The following is a 22880-nucleotide window of genomic DNA, read 5'->3' as shown; positions in this document are numbered from 1 at the left end:
AAAGAAAACCAAGTTGAAATTCTACCTAGCAACATAGGTTTCTCAACATAACTTTCTTCCCTATGGACATCAAACTAAGAAACATGTAGAGAGAAAATAAATGGTTTTTGAAAGATACACAAGCCATTTAAAGAGGTCTGTTTCTGAATTACATAGAATATTCTGGTCCATAAATAATGGAATAGCTTTCAGAGAGAGAATCAATTTTTGCCTAAAGAAATATGGGGTGAGACTGGAACCCTCAGTGAAAGCTCTAAAAGGACACAGAACCCAATGAGTGACCTGAATAGTGAGGGATGGGTGAGGAACAACTATGCAGTAAGTGCTGGCTTGTTAGTGGATCTTTTCCCCTCCCTTCTCTCATTCATTCACCTTTTTAAGACTGCCTTCTGTGTCCTTTGGGGGGGAAATGATCTTACCCTTCATCATTTGTTCCTTCAGTACTTTAATATAAAACCTACAAGAAAAACAACAAATTCAAGGCTAGTATTAAGAGCTTGAATAAAGATATCAAGAAGCCTTATCCTTGGATCAGTAAACTCTTCTTGGTAAATAAAATCTTCATTTGTAAAAGTGGGATGACCTTTCTTAGCAGACGGCATTCATTTAGGGTGTGACACTCTGCTTTTGGAAGTGGGAAAAATTACTTTCTAAATAATGTGTTAAAAGTAAGTACTTTCCTTCTGAGGTATTATTGCTTTATGGACTTTATTTTGTTTATCCTTAGAGTATATTGTTGCATTACACAAGTGCAGATATGATACCTAACTTCTAATGATTTATCCAAAATCATACAAGAAAAAGCAGGACCAATGGAAATGTAATCAAAACCTCTTGAAAATGCAGTTACTGTAGATGCACATAAATAAATAACCTATAATCAAAAGTTGAATCTGAGGTCTGGTAACTGATGTTATGTTAAATAGAGGTCTTTTAAAAAGTGTTCTCGGGGCTTCCCTGGTGGCGCAGTGGTTAAGAATCCTCCTGCCAATGCAGGAGGATTCTTAACCATTGCAGGATCGAACACGGGTTCGATCCCTGGTCCAGGAAGATCCCACATGCCATGGAGCAACTAAGCCCGTGTGCCACGACTACTGAGCCTGTGCTCTAGAGCCCGTGAGCCACAACTAGTGAAGCCCGCGCGCCTAGAGCCCGTGAGCCACAACTAGTGAAGCCCGCGCGCCTAGAGCCCGTGCTCCACAACAAGAGAAGCCACTGCAATGAGAAGCCCATGCACCGCAACAAAGACCCAACGCAGCCAAAAATAAATAAATAAGATAAATAAATTTATATTTTAAAAAAGTGTTCTCATTTAACATATAATTTAAAAGAATATTCTGGAAACTGAAGTATAAAGATTACATTTATTCTGAGTCCAGATACTTTCTCAACTGTATAAGTACAGGATGGCTCTGCCTTCTCCATTAGTAATACGGACTCATAAGTTATGCTGCAAAAAAATGTCTGACCCTCCTCAGCATTTAGCTAGAGAGACTGAAGGAGTTAACCGAATCCTCATGTTCACTGTTAATTTTCATTATAATTGGTAAAAATGATGCCTATAATAGATGGTATTCACATTTTCAATAAATCCATATTTTTTGATGATCACATAGAGAAAACAAATTAGATTTCATGGTAAAAAATAAGGTTTATTTGTAATAACTATCTTTAATAATTCTATATTTTTACTCTGGGGCATGCACAAGTATAGACAATGCTAGCTTTAACATGTATTGAAAAGGCGTGCTCTTTACACTAATGCAAAAGGATAAGCCTCCTCTTTACTATAAAGAATTCTCACTGCATCTGAACTAAGATTCTGGAGCACTCAGCAGAGAGGAGTTTGGGATAACAGGCCAGAATCAGTCAGTAGGTTTTCTCTCTTCTCAATTAGGTAACTGAAATAGGAACTCTAGTTCTAAATATTAGAAGCAAAGTCTAAATATTAGAAAAATAAAGAGAGGGAATACAACAAACTGCTTCAAATACATGCCTGAGGTGACAAACAGCTTGTACTTTCATGTTGTGGCAGCTTCCAGACGAAATCTTCTTCAGGTTTTAATCTTCAGGTTCATATCTGGAAAGAGATGTATATTAAATTAACAGCATAATGTCATGATACTTTTTGCTGTTGTTGTTGTTACTAAATAAGTTTACTTGAAACACCTCCCGTGACTAAACCAGTAATGTTGCATTTTTCACTTTAAATCACTGCTACAGTAGAAGTCAGATACATTCAAGGCATGACGAGGGTGACTCAGGGGATTCCTGCCACAGGTGGAGAATGGACCAGATAACTGCTGAGATACCTTCAGGTTCCAAGTTTCTACATGTGGCATCTAGATCTGTGATAGCATAGTAGATTAGGGATTCGGCGGTGATTATCTAATCGATGGCCTGATGGACACAAATAGCTGACATGGCTTTGTGAGTACAGGGTTAACAGACCCTCTTTTCTAAGGAAAAACATGATCTGGGATTCACTTTCTAGCTCTGGTACCCTGGAACCCTGATAAAGGTAAAATATCAGCTGAGTTTCCAGGCAGAACCACTGATGACAGAAATGACCCCGATTACAAGACTCCATCTGGACCAGGAGAACTAGTTGTGAACAACTATACATCCATGGTGGAAACCATGGCTTCGGCTTCCCTGGGTACAGCTGAGTTTCTCCCTCCCGGACATGCCCCTGCCTGGGCATCATGTGGCTGGACCAAAGACACTGGTCCTATGTGGGGCATGGAACTTCTAAGCCACGCTGGCTCTGGCACCCACGCATGGACCTCATTTTCTAGCACCTAAATTGTCATGTCAGAGCACAGTATGATCAGGTTGTGGGCTGCAGCAAGGACACCACTGAGGAGAAATGCCCAGTGCTGCCCTGTGTGCTTGCTGTGGTTTCTGTCAAATATCCTGCTAAGAGAATCCACGGCCAGAGTAGCCTAGTGTAGCCCTGTGTGAGGCTAAAGGTTCGGCTGAACCTGAAAAGAAATCCTGGTGGGTGTTACAGATGAGGCCTGGCCAAAGCCCCTCTGCCTTCCTCAGACACAGTCTTCTGGACTGAATGACAGAGCAACTCCCCACCGGCCTGACCTCTCCAGACACAAGGTTAGACTTAATGAAGGACAGACATCAACCCAGCAGGGAGACAATCCGAGAGGCAGGATCAGTATGGCTTACTTCGCCAATCTTTTCCTCAGGTCTTTGATTTGGTCATTCTTCTTGGTGAGAATCTCTTTCATGTTTCGATAAGCTGCTGTTTGTTGGAATTTTTTCTCTAATTCCTGCATAGTGAAAAATGTCAGCCCATTAATAAGAAATAGTTAAGGAAAGAAATAACATATTTGATGAAAATAGGTATTTTTGCCCTAATTTTACTAATATTGTGCTTATTTTATTTTCTAATTTTTAAAAACATATACTCATATAAAATTAAGACTATTCAAACTTTAAAAATACATTCTTTCGGGGCTTCCCTGGTGGCGCAGTGGTTGAGAGTCCGCCTGCCGATGCAGGGGACATGGGTTCGTGCCACGGCCCGGGAAGATCCCACATGCCACGGAGCGGCAGGGCCCGTGAGCCATGGCCACTGAGCCTGCCTGTCTGGAGCCTGTGCTCCACAACGGGAGAAACCACAACAGTGAGAGGCCCGCATACCGCAAAAAAAATAAATAAATAAATAAATAAATACATTCTTTCAAATGGGAAGCTAATAAAATAGTAACATTTCCCAAGTACAATATTAGCAAATAACTCAAACATACTATGCCATAGACATGGGAAATCTATTTGAAAAAGTAAATTCATTTTCAGGTAAAATAGCATGCTCTTTTCTCCAAATCCCAAAATACTGCCAGTATTTGAAGAGGAGGATTTTAAATTTAATTACATTTTAGCTCCCATATTCTTAGGAGTCTAACCCCTAAAGCGAAACAACCAGTTCTCCACATATCTCATATAAATTAAGAAAAAGGTATAGAACCCTTTAGAAAAAAGCCACCCATCCCTCTGCCAGCCTGTAAGAGGGCTGATCAGGAACAGCAAAATGGGTGCTCAGGGTGCCGGCTGTACGCCACCCTCAGTGGAGTATTTACCATAGAACAGAAGGAGTGTAGGTTTTTATTATCACAGATACTTTAGTGCCAAAGATGGAAGAATCTCAGTGTCCCAAATGATAAATCTTTAGAACACAAATTGCCTAATACCTTGACAAAACATGAAGTGAATCTGTAGTTGTCCAACGTTTCCCTTAGTTACACTGCATTCATCACTTAATTGGATATAAACAGACAAATCTGACCTTTTCAGCCATGCTCAGCTGCTCCTGCACCCTGAGTAGGTCATGCTTGGCTGTCACTAGATTCTCCTCCAGGGACTTCTGGTTTTCTGTCTGGTCATTAAGTGTCTTCTGAAACTCACTCTTTAAAGCAGCAACTGTGTTTTCCAAGTCACTCAACTCTTGGGCCTTTATAAAATCCTATGAAAAATACACTCACATGATTTCATGCTGACATCCTAAATAGTAACTGCTCTAGATTCAGCATCACAGGTGATGGAAACAGATGATGCTGTGTGTTGCGTGTGCATGTCAGCATCCCCCGCCAGCGTTCTCTGCCACTGCAGCCCAGTCAGGGTCACCAGCACACCCAGTTCACCCTCAGCACCCAGTGCACTGTGTCCTGAGCACAGCAGACACTCAGTGGTCACTGATTTCCAAGTATATAAAATATGATTTGTGAACTGCTGGAATTCCAAAAGAGGAACAAGAGAGGTAGGATCCTAAATTTGACAAGATTGTGTTTCCCAGAGTTGGGGTGGCAAATAGGCTTCATTTTTGAAAAGTCAAGGTAAAAAAATCCTGGTGGGGCTTCCCTGGTGGCGCAGTGGTTGAGAGTCCGCCTGCCGATGCAGGGGACACGGGTTCGTGCCCCTATCCCGGAAGATCCCACATGCCGCGCAGCGGCTGGGCCCGCGAGCCATGGCCGCGGAGCCTGTGTGTCCGGAGCCTGTGCTCCGCAACGGGAGAGGCCACAGCAGTGAGAGGCCCGCGTACAGCAAAAAAAAAAAAAAAAAAAAAAAAAATCCTGGTGAAGAATTTTTAATGATACAGATGGAAAAATAATAAAATTAATACAATTTATACAAAAAATGTAACAGACATGTTTTACAATATTATGAGAGCCTAATTAATGCTTACTGATTATATGGCTTGCTGAATTTACAAGATTTTAAGTTTTTTACATTAATTCGATATGCATATATTTGTACACTTCGTCAGTGTAATATAAGCAGCTGGATCTTCTCTCTACCTGGACCATGTTTTTATTTATTTATTTATTTATTTATATTTATTTATTTTTTATTAGTTTCTGCTTTATAACAAAGTGAATCAGTTATACATATACATCTGTTCCCATATCCCTTCCCTCTTGCGTCTCCCTCCCTCCCACCCTCCCTATCCCACCCCTCCAGGCTGGATCATGTTTTTAACTAGATAAAATTTATAAAAGACAAAAGTTATATTAATGACAGGAAAATGGTCTATAATTGCTAACTATGAAGACGAAGTACTACTATCAACAAAAGAAGAATTCCTTACTTATTTTTGAAATCTGGTTTTTAAAAAGATTTTATTTCACTGCATCTAGTGAAGGCCTGTACGCATTTTGCTTTTGCCAAATCTTAAAAGTAAAATTGGAGCAAAGCCTTCAATGGCTTTTAAAACAAATTCATCATCCGAAAATGTTGGCAACTGGTTTACTTTTGAGAAACTAAAGCTGTTCTGGAGTATTTAGCTGTTTTGTGGTCCTTGGTATATAATGATTGAAATTTATGGTCCTTGGTATATAATGATTGAAAATCATATATATTTCCTTTTGTTTTAGCCATATAAGAAGCATCCTTTTATTTAAAAAATACCTACAGGTAAGATAATGTAATGTCTAAGACTGGCTTCAAAAAAACATGGGTGGGGACTTCCCCAGTGGCACAGTGGTTAAGAATCTGCCTGCCAATGCAGGGGACACGGGTTCGAGCCCTGGTCCGGGAAGATCCCACATGCTGCGGAGCAACTAAGCTCGTGCACCACAACTACTGAGCCTGCACTCTGGAGCCCGCAAGCCACAACTACTGAGCCCACGAGCCACAACTACTGAGCCCGTGAGCCACGACTACTGAAGCCTGTACGCCTAGAGCCCATGCTCCGCAATGAGAAGCCACCACAATGAGAAGCCCACGCTCGCTGCAACTAGAGAAAGCCTGTGCACAGCAATGAAGACCCAACGCAGCCAAAAAATAAATTAATTAAAAAAAACCAAAAAACATGGGGGAAGGGAGAAGAAACTAGAGGTAAATATGAAACCAGACTGGCCATGTCTTGATGATTGACTGGTAAAGCAGAGCGATGAGTACCTGGGGTGCATTACACTATTCTCTCTACTCTTGTATATGTTTGAAATTTTCCATAGAAAAAGTATAACCAAAGTCTAATGAAGTAAGTTTGGGGATTGTTTAGGAGACATTTACAATGGCACTACAACCACTAGAAAAGCCAGTGCTGCAATGAAAATTCACTCAAATGGTCCTGCTGACAGGATCCTATTACAGCATCTAATCTCAATGGAAAGGCCAAAGGAGGCAGAACTGAGCACACGATGACTTCCAGGGTGGAGTGATACTCAGTCATTCCATTCAGACAAGCTTGGAGAACTTCACTGGATTTCACTGTATTACAGAAGCACAGCTAGATATAGGTGGATTAGAAGATGCATGACTAGTAAATTCATTCTGTTTTGTCACACTCACCGAAGGGAAACTTAAGTAATAATACGTTCTGTATAATAATAACTAAAAACTCTTCCTTTCTTCCCGTTGTAATTGGAAGGGCAAAGTGAAAGGGAGAAGAACTTTTAAAAAATAAATTTAAGCATATCTCATATGCCAATGGGCTCTGGGACATGTGAAGCACATGAGCTGTGTATCTGCCCCCACTTCCCTCAGCAGGCTCTCACCTGGCCTTTCCTGGACAAGTTTGTCTCGATGCAGAATTACAGAGGTGGCCTCCCTCTCAGGGAGTGGCTGGCTGTGGGGCATAATATCAATAGTAGCTAAGACTTAATATAAGTTTATAACTTGATCATCTAGAAAATGTGAAAATGCTAAAACTGATTTCACCTTTTGAGTTCCTTGATCAATCTGTAAATCTTGCAGTGCTCTTTCTAGTTTTGACTTCTCATCCAATGCATTTGTTGCCTATAATCAAGATTAAACAAAATACATTCAGTATTTAGTCTGTAAGTAACTCTTTCAATAATTTTGTTAAAGTATTTCTCGGTTACCTGTGTTTCAAGGGTCTTCAGCCTTGACTTGAATTTCTCATTCTCTTCTTGAAGTCTTAAAATTTCCTTTTTGAGTAAATTCAAGTTTTATTATGTTAACCAAAGTATTTTTAATCCTTGAAATTATTTGTTTCACTTAAAAATTTAATTTTTATATTAAATTTAAATTACATAAAAGCTCAAAAGTCTGCATGCTCTGGTTACTGGTAATATTCCAGTTTTACCCAGCCCACCAGCCTCAACACGTATGAGTCATCTCTGGCTCTAAGACTTCAAGTTCCTTCTTTCGCAGTCTCTCAGGCTTTTTTCAGCCCTCTACCCTCAGCCTTTTTGCAAAGTCCCCCTCCCCTGCCATCTCTCACCTAGCTGATCCTGCAACTCTTGGGTTTGTTCTCAGCCTACACTGTACACCACTTGCCGCTTATCCTCAAGACACAATCTTCATCATTCTATACCCTGTGCCCAGCCCCTAAGTGGTTCCAACTGAGCTGAGGTCCAAGGGCCTTGCTCATCAGCAGCTCTGTCACAAGCATCACCTGTCAGTGCGGTCTCACTTCTTACTACACCCCAGCACATGCAGCATTGCCCAGCTGGAGAGCCTGAACTCTGCTCCAAGGCATGCCAGCCTCCTCTCTGCCTCTGACTGCTGCCCACTCTGTTCCTCTGCTGGCCATACCATTTCTCTTCCCTCTGACAATTCAATCTGCTACACCTTTCAGCCCAGCTCAGGCACCACCTTACCCAAGAGCCTGTCCTCAACTACTCTTATCCACACGGAAATGTGTCTTCTCTGCCACCCTGTGGCACCTTTGGCACCAGGTTAGTGGCAACTGTGGCACACAGGTTAGCAGTCTGCTGTCTCTGTTTCTAGAATATTAGTTATCCCTTCCCAATGAGACTACAAGGTTTTTGAGGGCAAAAGGCCAGGTATTACTTTTCTTTTTATGTAACAATATCTAGCATAATGTTGAGAACACAAGAGTCATGAAAAATAGTTGTATATCAGTAATTAATCTTTATAAACCTCTTAATTAAAAAATCCCTTCATTGTTATCACAGCTCATAAACTTCAAATGTCCATCAATAAACACTTTACAAAATTCTATGCTCTTCACTTCATTATGAAAAGATGCAATCAAGAGCTGCTTCAGACTCTCTGGGAGTTAAGTGTGCCCTCTTCTGGCCCACCAGTACCATTAAGTACAACTACTGTGATGGGCTAATTACCCTCAGTGGACCAAAGCCTGAATCAACACCTTACACCCAGTCTCTCTACACTAGAGCTGGGTAGGCAGTGAGCATACATCCTTAGAGAGTTTGCCATTTCTCAAAATGATGGCAACATTACCTTGTTTAGGAGTTCTGCTGTTCCACTTTCGTTAAGTGGAGCAAGTTTTGGCTTTATGTTATCTACGATGGGCTGAAATAAAACAAAGAAACCAAACTGAAGTCACCACTGAATAAAACACGTGTAATCACTGAACCCTTGTACTTTCTAAGTGGAAGACACTGTGTAAACATATTCACTGAGATGTCAGCTAGATTTTCATTGGTTTGGATCTCTGCTACACCCTAGTGCTTAGGACAGTGCCTGGCCCACAGTGCCCAATGCAAATTAGAGATAAAAATGAAACCCATCCTCCTTGTATCTTTAAAAAAAGAACAAAAAACAGGTGGAAGAGAAAGGGGGGAGGGAAGGTACTCAAAGCCAGAGCCAATAAAGATCCTAGTATCTAGGGACTGGGATTTTAAACTGTGGGAGCTAAAACAGAGATTTCTGCATGAACCCCAGAAAAACTGTAATAATGATGAGGATTTAGGTAAACTACATTACAGATGAGTAACTTGACACAAACATTCTGGCAGTTTAGCAATATGTATTAAAACAAAACAATTCATGCCCTCTGACCTAGAAATTTCTTAGCTAGAAATATGTTCCAAAGGAATAATTAGAAAATTGTTTTGTACGTGTATGTTCATGGATTGATCTTGGCAGTGTTTTACCATGTAACACCACAGAGGATTTATGGTGCATCTACACAATGGAATGCTAAGTGGTCACTGCAGGTAATGAGAATGATTAAAGAGACAAGCAGGTAACTACTAGTACTGTCTCCACTTGACAGATGAGGGGAATGAGGCTCAGCCATCTCAGGTAACCTGCTCAAGGTCGCACAGCTGAGGAGTGATAGTGCCAGGATGCATGCCCCCAAAGCCTGTGCTCTGCATCATCTGAGTGAAGAGCTTGCATGGCTGGGAGGCGGGTGGACTGCAGGGATGTTGTGTGCATGTGCATGCGTGTGTGAGGTAGTAGACAAAAACAAGTTTTTACATAGTTACTTCCAAAACTTATCTTCTTTCACCTAAAAATCTGAGAGGCAAGCTTGGAATTCTGATCTTGAGTTGAATGCTTTTCCTTGAGAGTTCTCACTTTAATCTCTGAATGCTCTGAGCAACTTGAGGATTTTAAACACTGGCTATTAAGGTATGGACTGATAAGGACCCAAAATTACCTTTTTATTTGAAGATGTAAATTCTGCTTTTTCAAATTCTGCAACTTGTTCCAATAATTCTCTTGAAGACAAAAACAAATATGAAAAAATATTTGTTTAGAATAGACTTGTATCATACACACAAGAAGAATAAAAGCAAGACTTCCCTGGTGGTCCAGCGGTTAAGACTCTGTGTTCCCAATGCGGGGGGCCCAGGTTCGATCCCTGGTCAGGGAACTAGATTCTGTGCACTTCAACTAAAAAAAGATCCTGCATGCCACAACACAGATCCTGCGTGCCACAACTAAGACCTGGCACAGCCAAATAAATAAATAAATAAAATTTAGAAAGACGAAAAAGAAGAATAAAAGCACTGGTACCAATCTATTACATGCCAGAAACAACAGAGCAAGATGAACAAAACTTCACCACATCAAAAATATGTAGTTACTAATGGTCGAGAACCTAAGTTCCATGCACTCAAAATTGAATCTCCATAGCACCTACTATTTTGTACCTACTGAGTGTACAATATAATCGCTAGAACTAAATTACAATGTTAATACAACTATGTCTGAAATTTGTAGTCAACACTGTATTTTTGAGGTGCTATAGGGAAATTGCTCTATAATATACATTGTTAGCTCGTAGAGGTTCAAGGAAAACTGATTTTTAATAGAGTAGCCTCAGAAAAATAAAATTAGTTCACATCTACTGAAAAAGAGTATGGTAAATTCTCAAGGAAGACAGATGGTTTGGGGGTGATCCACCTGAACATTTCCTTTTATTTGCAAAAGTACCTGGGGGCTGACTATACAAAAGCTTACAGAGTGAATGGCAGTAACTACTCTCCTAAGCTTCTTGATAGGTCAGTTTCTCAAAGTTTTCTCACCAGTTATCTACTGACAGTTGGTGAAGCTAAATGGTTTCCTTCCCTACCCAAGGCCACAGCCAGTGTTGTTAAGCACTGTCCGCAAGCCGCGCTGCACCTGTGCTTAGCAAACGGCCCCTGGGCTCGATATCAGTCTTTCCAGATCTCTGGCATGACTTTTCTTAGACCGAGTTTCAATTTCATTGACTTTACCATATTTTTTAAAAATTAATGAGCTTTTTGATATAGTTCAGATAATAAAACTTTTTTTTAACTTTCCCTATTTTAAAGATCAGTATATAATTTTAATGCAATTATTTAGAAATAAACTTCCAATACTACTAAGTGTGATTTTATGGTATTTGAATTAACTTTTCAACTGTTTCATAATCTTTTTTTCTTAGTTGACCTATTTCTGAAGACTTATTATAATACTGATCAGGCTAACCAGAGATACCATATGGAATAATTAATTATAGCCTTAAGAGCAATCTCATAAATCTCAGAGGCCTTTATAACACCTAGGAATAGTGGAAACAGGGCATTTTGAAGAGGATGCTGAGTGGCACCTAAGAGATCACTTAGTAACTGGATGCTCTGCTGTTACCTTACCCAAGTTTTCTCACGCACCAGGCCCAAGCAAAGCAGCAAAGATATTCACTAACTTTTAAGTTCATGCTTGGGCCTCTACTGTCATAACTGTGGATACAAATTTTAGTACCTGTTTTCAAGTTCAGAGATGTCTGTCTGTAGCTTGAGGTACCACTTCTCAGCTTGTGAGAAAAGCTGCCGCAGAAGTAGCACATTGGTGTAGGCCGTGTTGATGAGCTCAGACTCCACCTCGCTGTGGACCACGGCCTGTAACCCATTCAAGACTTCAGAGACTTCATCTATGGTGAAGGTCTCCTCCACCAGCCTGAAAAACAACCACAATCCAAAACCTCTGGATAAACAACAACAACTATTTACAAAGTAAGAGAAAACTAAGAAACCCACACCATGTCATCTGAGGCAGCGGCCCTCAACCTTTCGTGGAAGACAACTGTTCCATGGACCCGGGGGTGGGGGGATGGTTTCAGGATGATTCAAGCTCATTACATTTATTGTGCACTTTATTTCTATTATTATTACATTGCAATGTATAACAAAATAATTATACAACTCACCGTAATGCAGAATCAGTGGGAGCCCTGAGCTTGTTTTCACTTGCCACTCACTGATAGGGTTTTCATATGAGTCTGCAAGTAATTGATTTATTACGGTCCCTGTGCAGTCAGACCTCTCTGCTAATGATAATCTGTATTTGCAGCTGCTCCCCAGCGCTAGCATCACTGCCTCAGCTCCACCTCAGATCATCAGGCATTAAATTTTCATAAGGAGAGCGCAACCTAGATCCCTCGCATGTGCAGTTCACAGTAGGGTTTGCGCTCCTATGAGAATCTAATGCCGCTGCTGATCTGACAGGAGGCGGAGCTCAGGCAGTAATGCGAGCGAAGGGGGAGCGGCTGTAAATACAGATGAAGCTTCGCTTGCTCGCCCGCCTGCCCGCCGCTCACCTCCTGCTGTCCGGCCCGGTTCCTAACAGGACACAGACTGGTCCCAGTCCATGGCCCAGGGGTTGGGGACCCCTGATCTAAGGGATTAAAGGGTTTAGTGAAAGTCCCTCTGGAAATTATCTTCTTTATTAATAAAACAGTTTGAAAATAATTTAAGCTCAATTAATTTTTGATGTCTATTTAAATGATTAAACTGTGGTTCGCTCTTCAAATGTGCACATTCTTTAATACAAGTATGTGCTCAGAAACATTCCCCAAACTATCTACTTTTTTCTTTAGCTTTTCAGTGAAAAACTTTTTTACTTTAATCTCCCCTAAAATTAGTTTTATCACATTTAATTATTTCATAAGTCACCTGAGAGGTGTAATTTCTCCTTTCTTTATATCATTTGTCTAGCATTTCGATGACTGAATGACCATTCACATGTTAGTAAATGCCTATAAGAAAATCAATGGTAATTATATATTGCTTCTCTTAGCCTTCTTGAGACCCAAAAGAAAAAAAACCCCTAACTTCATTAAACCTCCATTAAAAACAAACATCATCAAAAGGATTAAAGATCGACTCTTCCACAGAAAACGTTTGTGTTGGAAGGGAACTCTGGAGCCATTTTTTTCAATTCCCTCACTTCACGGATGGAACACAGGCTCAGAAGGTGGTGGTGACTTGCCCATGGTCCCAACTCCACAATCATTTCCAACAATCTCAGGAACATGCCCAACAGCTGAATTCTTGAGAAAGCTTCCACGCATGCCTCGTACGATCGATGACAGTTTTATGGTAACGCAGTCTCCTCCGCTCCCTGCCTCCAGCCTCAAAGTCTTTTATCCCTCAGATGCTCAGCAGATGAAGAGCTACAGCCCCGACCTCAGGTCATCTTCTCCATCATTCCAAAAGGACATAATGAAGGGAGTCACACCAAACTTTTATTTGATTTACCATTCTTTAACGTTTCATTTACCCAGCAGAATTTAACCACTCTAAAAAAACCAAAACTTTATTTTTGATGCAAGTCCTTATTAAATATATTAACAATCTTTCTATATTCTTTAATAGAACAAAGCAAATCTGCTTAAAAATGTTTTTTTTTTTTTTGAGCAACCCAAGTTCATTATTATGAACAGCAGTTAAGGTACTCCAGTGTGTAAAGTAAATAATGGGTACCTTCTCTGGCTGTCTCACAGACTCACCAATCAGATTGCTGCTTACCTCTGCTGTGGGTTAGGAAGCCATATTATCAGATTAGAATAATGGATCGAACAGGTAACAGTCTACAGCTGAGGGTCTCTGCTACTGAGTGAAGTTAATGACTTTATCACAGTTACAGATCACTTGGAGACCTTTTTCATTTATGTCTTGACATTTAAGTGTGCCAAAATCTGATCCCCAAGTAATCTGATGTCTCTTTATTATTCAGTCCTTTTGGTTGGCTTCCCTATTATCCTCTATTACTAAATTTTCTATGGACTTTTATTATCTTCCACTATTGGTCCAACTAAACTAATTATCATCTCTTGCTACAAATCAACTAATAATTTTGGTACTAGTCAGCAAGCTTTTCTGGGTTTCCTGCTGTTTTCTCTTCTTCTAATTCTTCAACATAAACTGCATAGGTGTTTTCTTGCTAACTGCCATGTCTTATGGCTCTAATCTTTTAATTAATAATTCGAGTAATTAAGGTTCTGGAATCTTTAATACAGCAAGCCAATCATTAACCCACAAGCACTTCACAATTTCCTGACTGCCCTTCTGAAACTTTGCAATCCCTCAATTATCATTATATGCGTGTTTAGTAATAGATTGCTCCCACCACAATCTGATTTCTTGAGTTTCACATATCCATAAGGCTTAGTGTAGCTGCTCTCAATGAATAATTGATCATGATATCCTGGCAATGGTTTGTAAGGCCTCTCTGCTACAGCACCCCCATACTGGCCACCAGAAGGGATCCATGTTCCTTCCCACTGAGTTTCCTTAGAATTCTCTGATACCTGCTCTCCTTGAGGTCCTGGAAGCAGGAATCTACAGTTTTGAGTCTCAAGCCTCTTTTTGAACGAGCAAAACGCATGTAATTAATAACTTCATTTTGATGGTGCTCATTTAGACCCAACTCTGCCTGAAAAAAAAAGAATTTAATTGTTAGTCTTGAAGATATAATAAAGGAACCAACAATGACAACATACAGGTTATCCTGTGGTGGAGACTGGTAGATGTCCACTAAATTCTGTTCTTCCCATCTTCCCAGACACATGGCTGCCCAACTAGAAAACACTCCCCAGCCCTCCGTGAAGTCAGGTGTGGCCACATGACTACTTCTCAGCAATGGATGTGAGCAGAAGAATAAGAGCTATTTCTAAAGCCTGGGACTTAAGACACGGGGCACACCTTTGCCACACCCTATTTCTCTGAAACCTGGGGGTGGTGACTCCACTGAACCATGCGGACAGCACAATGCCCTGGGGGCTGGGGGAGCGGCAAGCTGAAAGGGACTGGTATCCCTGGAACAACTTTGTGGAGCAGCACTGACCTCGTACCTAACTGTGATGAGCAGTGAGAGGGCCGTTAAGCACGAGATAAATAAATTTCTGTATTCTTTTTTTTTTTAACCTTTATTGAATTTGTTACAATATTAGTTTTTTTTTTTTTTTTTTTTTTTGCGTTATGCAGCCTTCTCACTGTTGTGGCCTCTCCCATCGTGGAGCACAGGCTCCGGACACGCAGGCTCAGCGGCCATGGCTCACGGCCCCAGCTGCTCCGTGGCATGTGGGATCTTCCCGGACTGGGGCACAAACCCACGTCCCCTGCATCGGCAGGCGGACTCTCAACCACTGCACCACCAGGGAAGCCCAGTTTTGTTTTTTTTTAAATAAATTTATTTATTTTTGGCTGAGTTGGGTCTTTGTTGCGGTGCATGGGCTTCTCATTGCATTGGCTTCTCTTGTTGTGGAGCACGGGCTCTAGGCACGCGGGCTCAGTAGTTGCAGCTCATGGGCTCTAGAGTGCAGGCTCAGTAGTTGTAGCTCATGGGCTTAGTTGCTCTGCGGCATGTGGGATCTTCCCGTACCAGGGCTCGAACCCGTGTCCCTTGCATTGGCAGGCAGATTCTTAACCACTGTGCCACCAGGGAAGCCCAAACTTCTGTATTCTTTAAGGTACTGTTTTTTTTTTTCTTTTTTTTTTTTAATCTCTATTGCAGCAACTTAACCTTATCCCATCTCACACAGCTTTAAAAAATATTTGGTTTTGAAACAGCCACTAATTGGTCTTGATTTTAAACCAGATGAGAGCTTGACAACTATAAGCTAGAAATTAATGAAGCTTTTTCATTTTATAGCTATACTGAAAATTAAAGAAGGAAATTATAAAAGTGAACATCTAATGCAGGGGACTGAATAAGTCAGGATTATCTTTATTTTAAGAATAACCTGTCTATGGGAGACAAAGGTCTAACTCTCATTCTCAGCACAGTGTTGGGCTGCATTGTGGAGGCCAGGTCAAGGTCACTGGGCATGACCTCCTTCACCCCCCAAGCCCCGCACCATGGCTTTGCTGCATCTACATACATCCTTACCTCCTCTCAGCAGTTTCCATTCCCTGAGAACAGAAATCTACAAGGGCCATGACCTTGTCCCTCTGGTTCCCTGAGTATCCCCAGGACGACTCATAGTGCCTGGCACACAACAGACATGTGCCTGACAAGTGAACTGAGAGAGTTCCTCCTTTTGAAGGCCATCGTGGCCTTAATCTGTTCTCTTTCAAGCTCCTGGGGGACTTTATTGAACGAATTATTCCCCGTCTCAACTCTCTATAGGTTTCTTCTTCCCCTCGGACCATAGAGAAGACTGTGTACATAAATCTCACTCATGCTAAAAAAATACAAAACCGGAAATTCCCTCCAGCTACTGCTGCATTTCTCTACTTCCCTTCTACTCTTGCTGTCTCCATTCTATATGCTGTTCAAACTGCCTTTGCAAAGCTCACCAGCAACTTCTTAATAACAAATCCAACTACCGTGGCTGATGCTTTTCTGTCCACTGACCTGCTCCATACTTTGGCTGCTAACCCCACCTCCCTTCTTGATCTCATCTGTAGGCTCCCCTTGGGCTTGCCTCTTAAGTAACTGTACTTCCCAGGGCCCTGCCTGGGGACCCTTACTCTTGTCATTCTATATCCTCTCCTTGATGACATGATCTATCTCAAGGTGTCAACTGTTATCTATATGCATCTGACTCTCAAATATAACAGGCTGGCCTACAGACGTGTACCCCCAACCGCAGGATGAACGGCTCTAACAAGTCTTTTTCTCCCCCACATTGTTTTTAATATTTCTACAATTCAGGATGTTAAAGTTCAATAATTTAAGAATGACCCAAGATATTACGATGTTCTCTAATGGTCATTTATCCAGTAGACTAATGTTTCAGAACAACCAGTTGAGGTATTTTGACCAATGTAAACCAACACATTTGAGATATGTACTTACCTTAAATTTCATGATTTTACCTTATTTGATTAAAATGGTAACTAAGATCTTGCCTTAGAGCTAGACAACGTGAATGGAAAGACGTTTCTTACGTTTTGGTTTATACTGATTATTAGCCAACTCCCTAAACTAATGATGAACATTAGAAATAATAATAGTAATGATGATAACAGCTAAAAGTCATTCAGAGGTTACAATGTGCCAGGCATGACCTCATTTAATCCTCAATACAACCCTATGATAAAGGTAGTATAAACCTGCTTTACAGGGACTTCTCTGGTGGTCCAGTGGGTAGGACCCTGTGCTCCCAATGCAGGGGGCCTGGGTTCGATCCATGGTCGGGGAACTAGATCCTGCATGCCACAACTAAGACCCAGAGCAGCCAAAATAAATAAATAATAAATTAATTAATTTTTTAAAAACCCTACTTTACAGATAGAAAACTGAGATACAAAGAAGAAAGATTTTCTATGCTACTGAAATAGGTAAGTGGGAGAGCAGGGATCTGAACCAGGCAGTCTAACTCCACAGCCCCCACTCAACTTGGCTGTTTCAAATCCTTTTTGGAAAATGTCAGAGTTTAAATAAATAAAAGAACACAAACATGTTATAGTTGCATATGCACCTGAGTTGTGACAAGACAGATCTCCACCAGGCATTTGAAAAAAGAACTGAATACCTACATTAGAAAAGATGTTATCTCTTATAGTCACGTAAGTATGGGCAAGAATATCCTACAATTGGAAATAACTCAAAACAATGTCACATCTTGCTAAAAAAATCCCATAAGCAAATTTTCAATTATTCTTCCTTGTTTATAGTATTAAATTCATAAGGCCTCCATACTCCCAAACTCTTTCTCTAACCCCGTTTCCCAGGATTCTACCGTAAGGACACTCTACTTCAGTCAGACTAGTCTGCTCATCAGAAGCATGATTTAACATTTCCTGCTTATACTTTCACTCTCATTACCCCAATCCTTGACTAAAAGTACCTCCCCATTCTTATTCAAGAATCTGAACCCAACCCAGTGGTGTGCTGGTAAATGCTTAAAAACAGGCTTTTGGGTGGGGGGGTATGAAACTGATCTGTGGCCCTTGCTGATTTCTGTGGTATAAAAACTCCCAGCATGGCTGATTTCAAGCTACTAAGGTAATGTCACTGAATACAGAGATGAGAAGAAATGCACACGATTGGCTCTCACCAGCCAGTACGAGCATGCTGCAGAAAATCACCAAATTCCTACCCATCCTTCAAGACCAAACCTGTTTTATCTACTCTGTGAAGCCTCCCAATATGCCCTCAGTAACTCTAGTTATGCCTTCCTCCAAAAATTAGCACATATCACCTCTGCTACTCATTTGGCAACACCACAGACTAATTACTACCTTGTACTATTAGTAGTCTTTTTTTCCAGGTGTTGCTCCTTCAAGTAGACTGTAAGCTCCTGAGGGCCTGATTCATTTCTTATACCACACAGCTTCTCGTACAGTGCCTTGTGCAGAGTAAGTGGCCAATTCAAATCTGTTAATTATTTTCTCTTCAGTCAAGAAAAGTCGTGACTGTCCCAAGACCAAGAAGAAAAAAATTACAAAAACTGAGGATGAACTTTAGGACAAAAGACAGAAAAGTTCCTCTAAAATGGATGAAGAAAGGGAGCAGAAATAAGCAGCTGAGTTCAGTAGGAGAAACAGCATTAGCCCGGGAAACAGCACTCATAAACCTTTGCTTCCCCATACGCACATATGTACACTATATGTACACGAATCACATCATTAGAGAGAAAACGGAATGGGTTGATGTATGGTGTAAGTAGAGAAAGCACTGGATTAAAAACCAAATTTAAGCCTAGCTATGCAACTTTCTGTTAGCAAATCACAACCTCATTGACACCAGTTTTGTCAGCTGTTAAATCAGAGAAGATATGATGATCACCTGTAAAATATGTAGAGATAGTGGGAGGTATCCAAATAGGGAAATCAGAATTTGTTTGAATTTTGTTGCAGAAAGATTCTATTAAAAAAAATAGCTAAAACACAGAGCAAGAATCCTACCAGAGCATTGTCAAGCTAGTGTCCTGAAATTGTGCCATAAAGTGAGGGGAGAGTGGTGAAGGTACCAGAAATGGTTCCCTATTCCTGACCATACCCCAAAGTCCATATACAGCTTTACCATGAGAAGTATAAGGATGAAAATGTAATGATAAAAATGAACACAATCTAATAAAACCTATTATATACTGAATGCTTAATATTTTAACAGGTACTGGGCTATTTGTTCTATATGCATTATCTCATTTATCATTTTAACAACCCAAGTATACTTATTATCTGCAATTTACTAATGAAGAAACTGAGCCTGACTCCAAAACCTCAGTCGTTAAGCAAACTGATAGAAAGGAATTACAGAAGATAGAATGGGAGCAAATGTCAACCTTCTTGTGACATCACCGTCATTTTTTCAACTTGTTCCTGATATTTTAGGGAAATCAAGAGAATGAGAGGGACAAGCTCAAGCAAGGTAGGGAACGGTCTGTTTTGTTCACAGCTGTACCCTCAGCTGCAAGAGAGTGCTTGGGACATAGCGTGGGCTAAATAGCAATTCTGGTTGCTGAGGTATTTTAGTAGCCCATTTCAGTGGTGCCCCCAACCCTGGAGTCATCTTTTTTTCTGAACACTTCAGTACTGTGCCTTCTTCTAAGAACGGTTGCTATTTAAGTTGGCATTCTAAAAGAGACATGTACCAAAATGTTCATAGCAGCTCTATAATAGCTCTACAATAGCCCGGAGATGGAAACAACCTAAGTGTCCATCATCGGATGAACGGATAAAGAAGATGTGGCACATATATACAATGGAATATCACTCAGCCATAAAAAGAAACGAAACGGAGCTATTTGTAATGAGGTGGATAGACCTAGAGTCTGTCATACAGAGTGAAGTAAGTCAGAAAGAGAAAGACAAATACCGTATGCTAACACATATATATGGAATTTAAGAAAAAAAATGGCATGAAGAACCTAGGGGTAAAACAGGAATAAAGACACAGACCTACTTGAGAATGGACTTGACGATATGGGAAGGGGGAAGGGTAAGCTGTGACAAAGCGAAAGAGAGGCATGGACATATATACAGTACCAAACATAAGGTAGATAGATAGTGGAAAGCAGCCGCATAGCACAGGGAGATCGGCTCGGTGCTTTGTGACCGCCTGGAGGGGTGGGATGGGGAGGGTGGGAGACGCAGGAGGGAAGGGATGTGGGAACAGATGTATATGTATGACTGATTCACTTTGTTATAAAGCAGAAACTAATAAAAAAATTAAAAAAATAAGTTGGCATTCTATATACGCTGGAGTGATTAATGGGATATGTTCTAGCATACAGGAAAAACGTGCCTTCTTTTGAACAGCTCAAAACACAAGAAACGTCACTCAAGTTTTCACAGCTATAAAATAGGGGCTGGGACTCTTACAGTCACTCTCACATCAAGAAGTTGTATTCAATCACGTTCTTCGTCCTCGGCCCGTTAACATAATTAATGCTGCCAAAGGGGGTGGGGGTGTGGGGTGTGGGGTGTGTGTGTGTGTGTGTATGTGCGCGTGCGTCTGCGAGCGCATAAACTTGTAGTTTTTGGAATCGAATGAGAATCCCGCTTTGAGCCTTCTTCTGGCAGCCGGTTCCCTCCAGTTCTCTTCGTCAGCCACCTGTGAAGAGTGACTTGGCCCGGGCACCTCAGGCAGGGGCACCTCAGGCAGGGGCGAGGAATGAAGCGAGGCGGCGGAGCGCGGCTGCTAGGAGAGGGTTCCACCTAGGATTATCCCGGAAGGGCTTCGGCCGAGGCTAACAGAGCCTCTCGCACCCGGCGCAGCCTCCCCTCCTCAGGGAGGCCCAGGGCCGGACTCAGACCCGCTGCTGGCCAGGGCATCACTCCGGGGTCCCGGCTCTGCATCTCTCCTCGGCGCGGGCCGGCGTTACCCGGCCGGCTACTCACCATGGCGGCGGACAGGAGTCAGCGGTCTGGAAAAGCGGGAGAAGCCAGGCGCAGCTTCGCCAGGCCCGGCGTCTCCAAGGGAAGTTGGACCGCAGAGGACGCGGAGGGAAGGCGGGTTGTTAAGAAGCCTCCGGTTGCTAATGGCAACCGACGCACGTGACCCTGGAATTATGCACTTTTACTGGTCCTCAAGATCACGCGACAGGAAGTGCCTTGTGACCGGCCGACAGCCGCATGCGCATTTGCTCCCAGAGCCGGGAAGTCCCTCCTTTTCGTGCCACGCCGACTTTGGGGGAGGCCGCCGTTGCCAATGGTAACGGAAGTGGAGCGGCCGCCAGACTCCCCACCGCTCCCGGGAGCCACGCGGCATCTGGGTCTGCTTTGCTGCTCATGGCTAGTCCTGCACATCCTGTGACCTGATGGCCCCGAGGGCCGTGGCCTCGACCGTTGAGTCCCGACCTTTTAACGGTCTCGTGGGGCGTCCCAGACTTATTTCTCTTCTCTCCCAAGTGTTCCTACTTGGCCGAGATAGGCCAGCAGCACCAGTGCTGCCAGGTTCCTGGATAGAGCTTTGAACGACTCACTCCCCACCGCTCCCATTTTTTCCCTCTTATATTCTTGGTAAAAATGTCTAATATAGCACCTTTTTCCTTAAAAAAAAAAATTGCAAACGGAATTGGTGAAAGAGCAGTGAATTTCAAACTATTATGCCTAGATCATCAGGGGAGTGTGTTGTACAAATGCTTCCCTGGCCTAACCCCCAGAAATCCTAAATCACTCCGGTCTTTGGAATCTGCAGCTTTTACCGACCCTCCAGGATTGATGATGGATCACTCTTTAAGAAACACTGTCCTTGGGACTTACCTGGTGGCTCAGTGGTTAAGAATCCGCCTGCCAATGCAGGGGACATGGGTTCAATCCCTGGTCCTGGAAGATCCCACATGCCACGGAGCAACTAAGCCCATGCGCCACAACTACCGAGCCTGCGCTCTAGAGCCCACAAGCCACAACTACTGAGCCCACAGACCACAACTACTGAAGCCTGCGTACCTGGAGCCCATGCTCCACAACAAGAGAAGCCACCACAATGAGAAGCCCGCGCACCGCAGCGAAGAGTAGCCCCCGCGCTCGCCACAACTAGAGAAAGCCTGCGCACAGCAACGAAGACCCAATGCAGCCCAAAATAAATTTATATAAAAAAAGAAACACTGCCCTAGAAGAAGCAGAAGTGTAGGAAGAGATGCATTATTGCAAATACTGGTGGGGGGATGGGGGGTGGAGGGGGGATGGGGGGTGGAGGGGGGATGGGGGGTGGAGGGGGGATGGGGGGTGGGGGGGGTGGAGGGGTGGGTGGAGGTGTTGGGTTGGGTGGGTGAAAGCCAATGAATATGGGCCTAGGCCATTCAGTGGGCATTTCAGAGGCTCAGAAGACAGAAACATGAGCAGATACAATCACTGGGGAGGCTAAAAAGTAAGCCCCTCATGATAGACATTGAAATGAGAAGGAGCACAGAGCCGGGAGCTTTCTGAGAATCTGGGAGGCTCAAAACTAAGGAGAGGATATTTGGCATTATCCCTGCTCAGGAAAAAATAAGCTATTTTAGATAATGCTTATGGGGCTTATGTTGATTTTGGCTACTACACAATGCAGTTTAAAATGGATCACAATTGAAAAAAAAAAAAGGATCACAATTGGAACCTAAACACCTAGACAAGATTTTAGAGACCTGGGTCCACTTGGTTAATTTATGGATGAAGAGACTGAGAGCCAAGGTCACGTGTCCCAGACTTCAGAGGGCTAGGTGGGGGCATCTGAAGCTTGAGTCACTGATGAAACTAATACAAATATGTTTTTAAGAGAAAAACCAGAAAGCAGGTGTGAACTATTCTGGTACAGTGCATGTTAAATCATATTCTGGTTTCAAGAATTTCATTTTTCTTTTCATTTAGCACCACATTCATTTTATTTAATATAAATTATATACTAAATTATGTGTAAAGCTTAGTAATTGTCCCAAGAACTGAGGTCAATACTTTTTTAACTTGACACTTGAACTGCTAGAATAGAGTGGCAGCAGATAAATTCTGTAGAATAAAGCTAACTTACGAAAGCATGATGTCTTTAGAAAAAGAGGTCGGGCAATG

At 42.1% G+C, this 22880-nt stretch overlaps 2 protein-coding genes across 2 annotated transcripts in view; both read right to left on the bottom strand.

Annotated features, from left to right (window-relative positions):
- Positions 1-22880, bottom strand: part of FYCO1 (FYVE and coiled-coil domain autophagy adaptor 1) — a 318269-nt gene that overhangs the window by 149404 nt on the left and 145985 nt on the right. The window lies entirely within an intron of this gene.
- On the bottom strand, positions 1391-20850 carry LZTFL1 (leucine zipper transcription factor like 1). Its single transcript, XM_081246430.1, has 10 exons — positions 20736-20850; positions 14252-14376; positions 11425-11619; positions 9854-9914; positions 8689-8760; positions 7341-7406; positions 7177-7254; positions 4304-4480; positions 3184-3287; positions 1391-2080 (listed from the first exon to the last, which is right to left on the bottom strand). The coding sequence occupies exons 1-10, from the start codon at positions 20736-20738 to the stop codon at positions 2062-2064; spliced, it is 900 nt and encodes a 299-aa protein (XP_081102556.1). The 5' UTR covers positions 20739-20850; the 3' UTR covers positions 1391-2061.

The sequence above is a fragment of the Mesoplodon bidens genome (genome assembly GCF_964165515.1).
Source record: "Mesoplodon bidens genome assembly, chromosome: 10".
In the NCBI taxonomy this organism is placed as follows: Eukaryota; Metazoa; Chordata; class Mammalia; order Artiodactyla; family Ziphiidae; genus Mesoplodon; species Mesoplodon bidens.
This window is presented reverse-complemented; position numbering and strand designations above follow the sequence as displayed.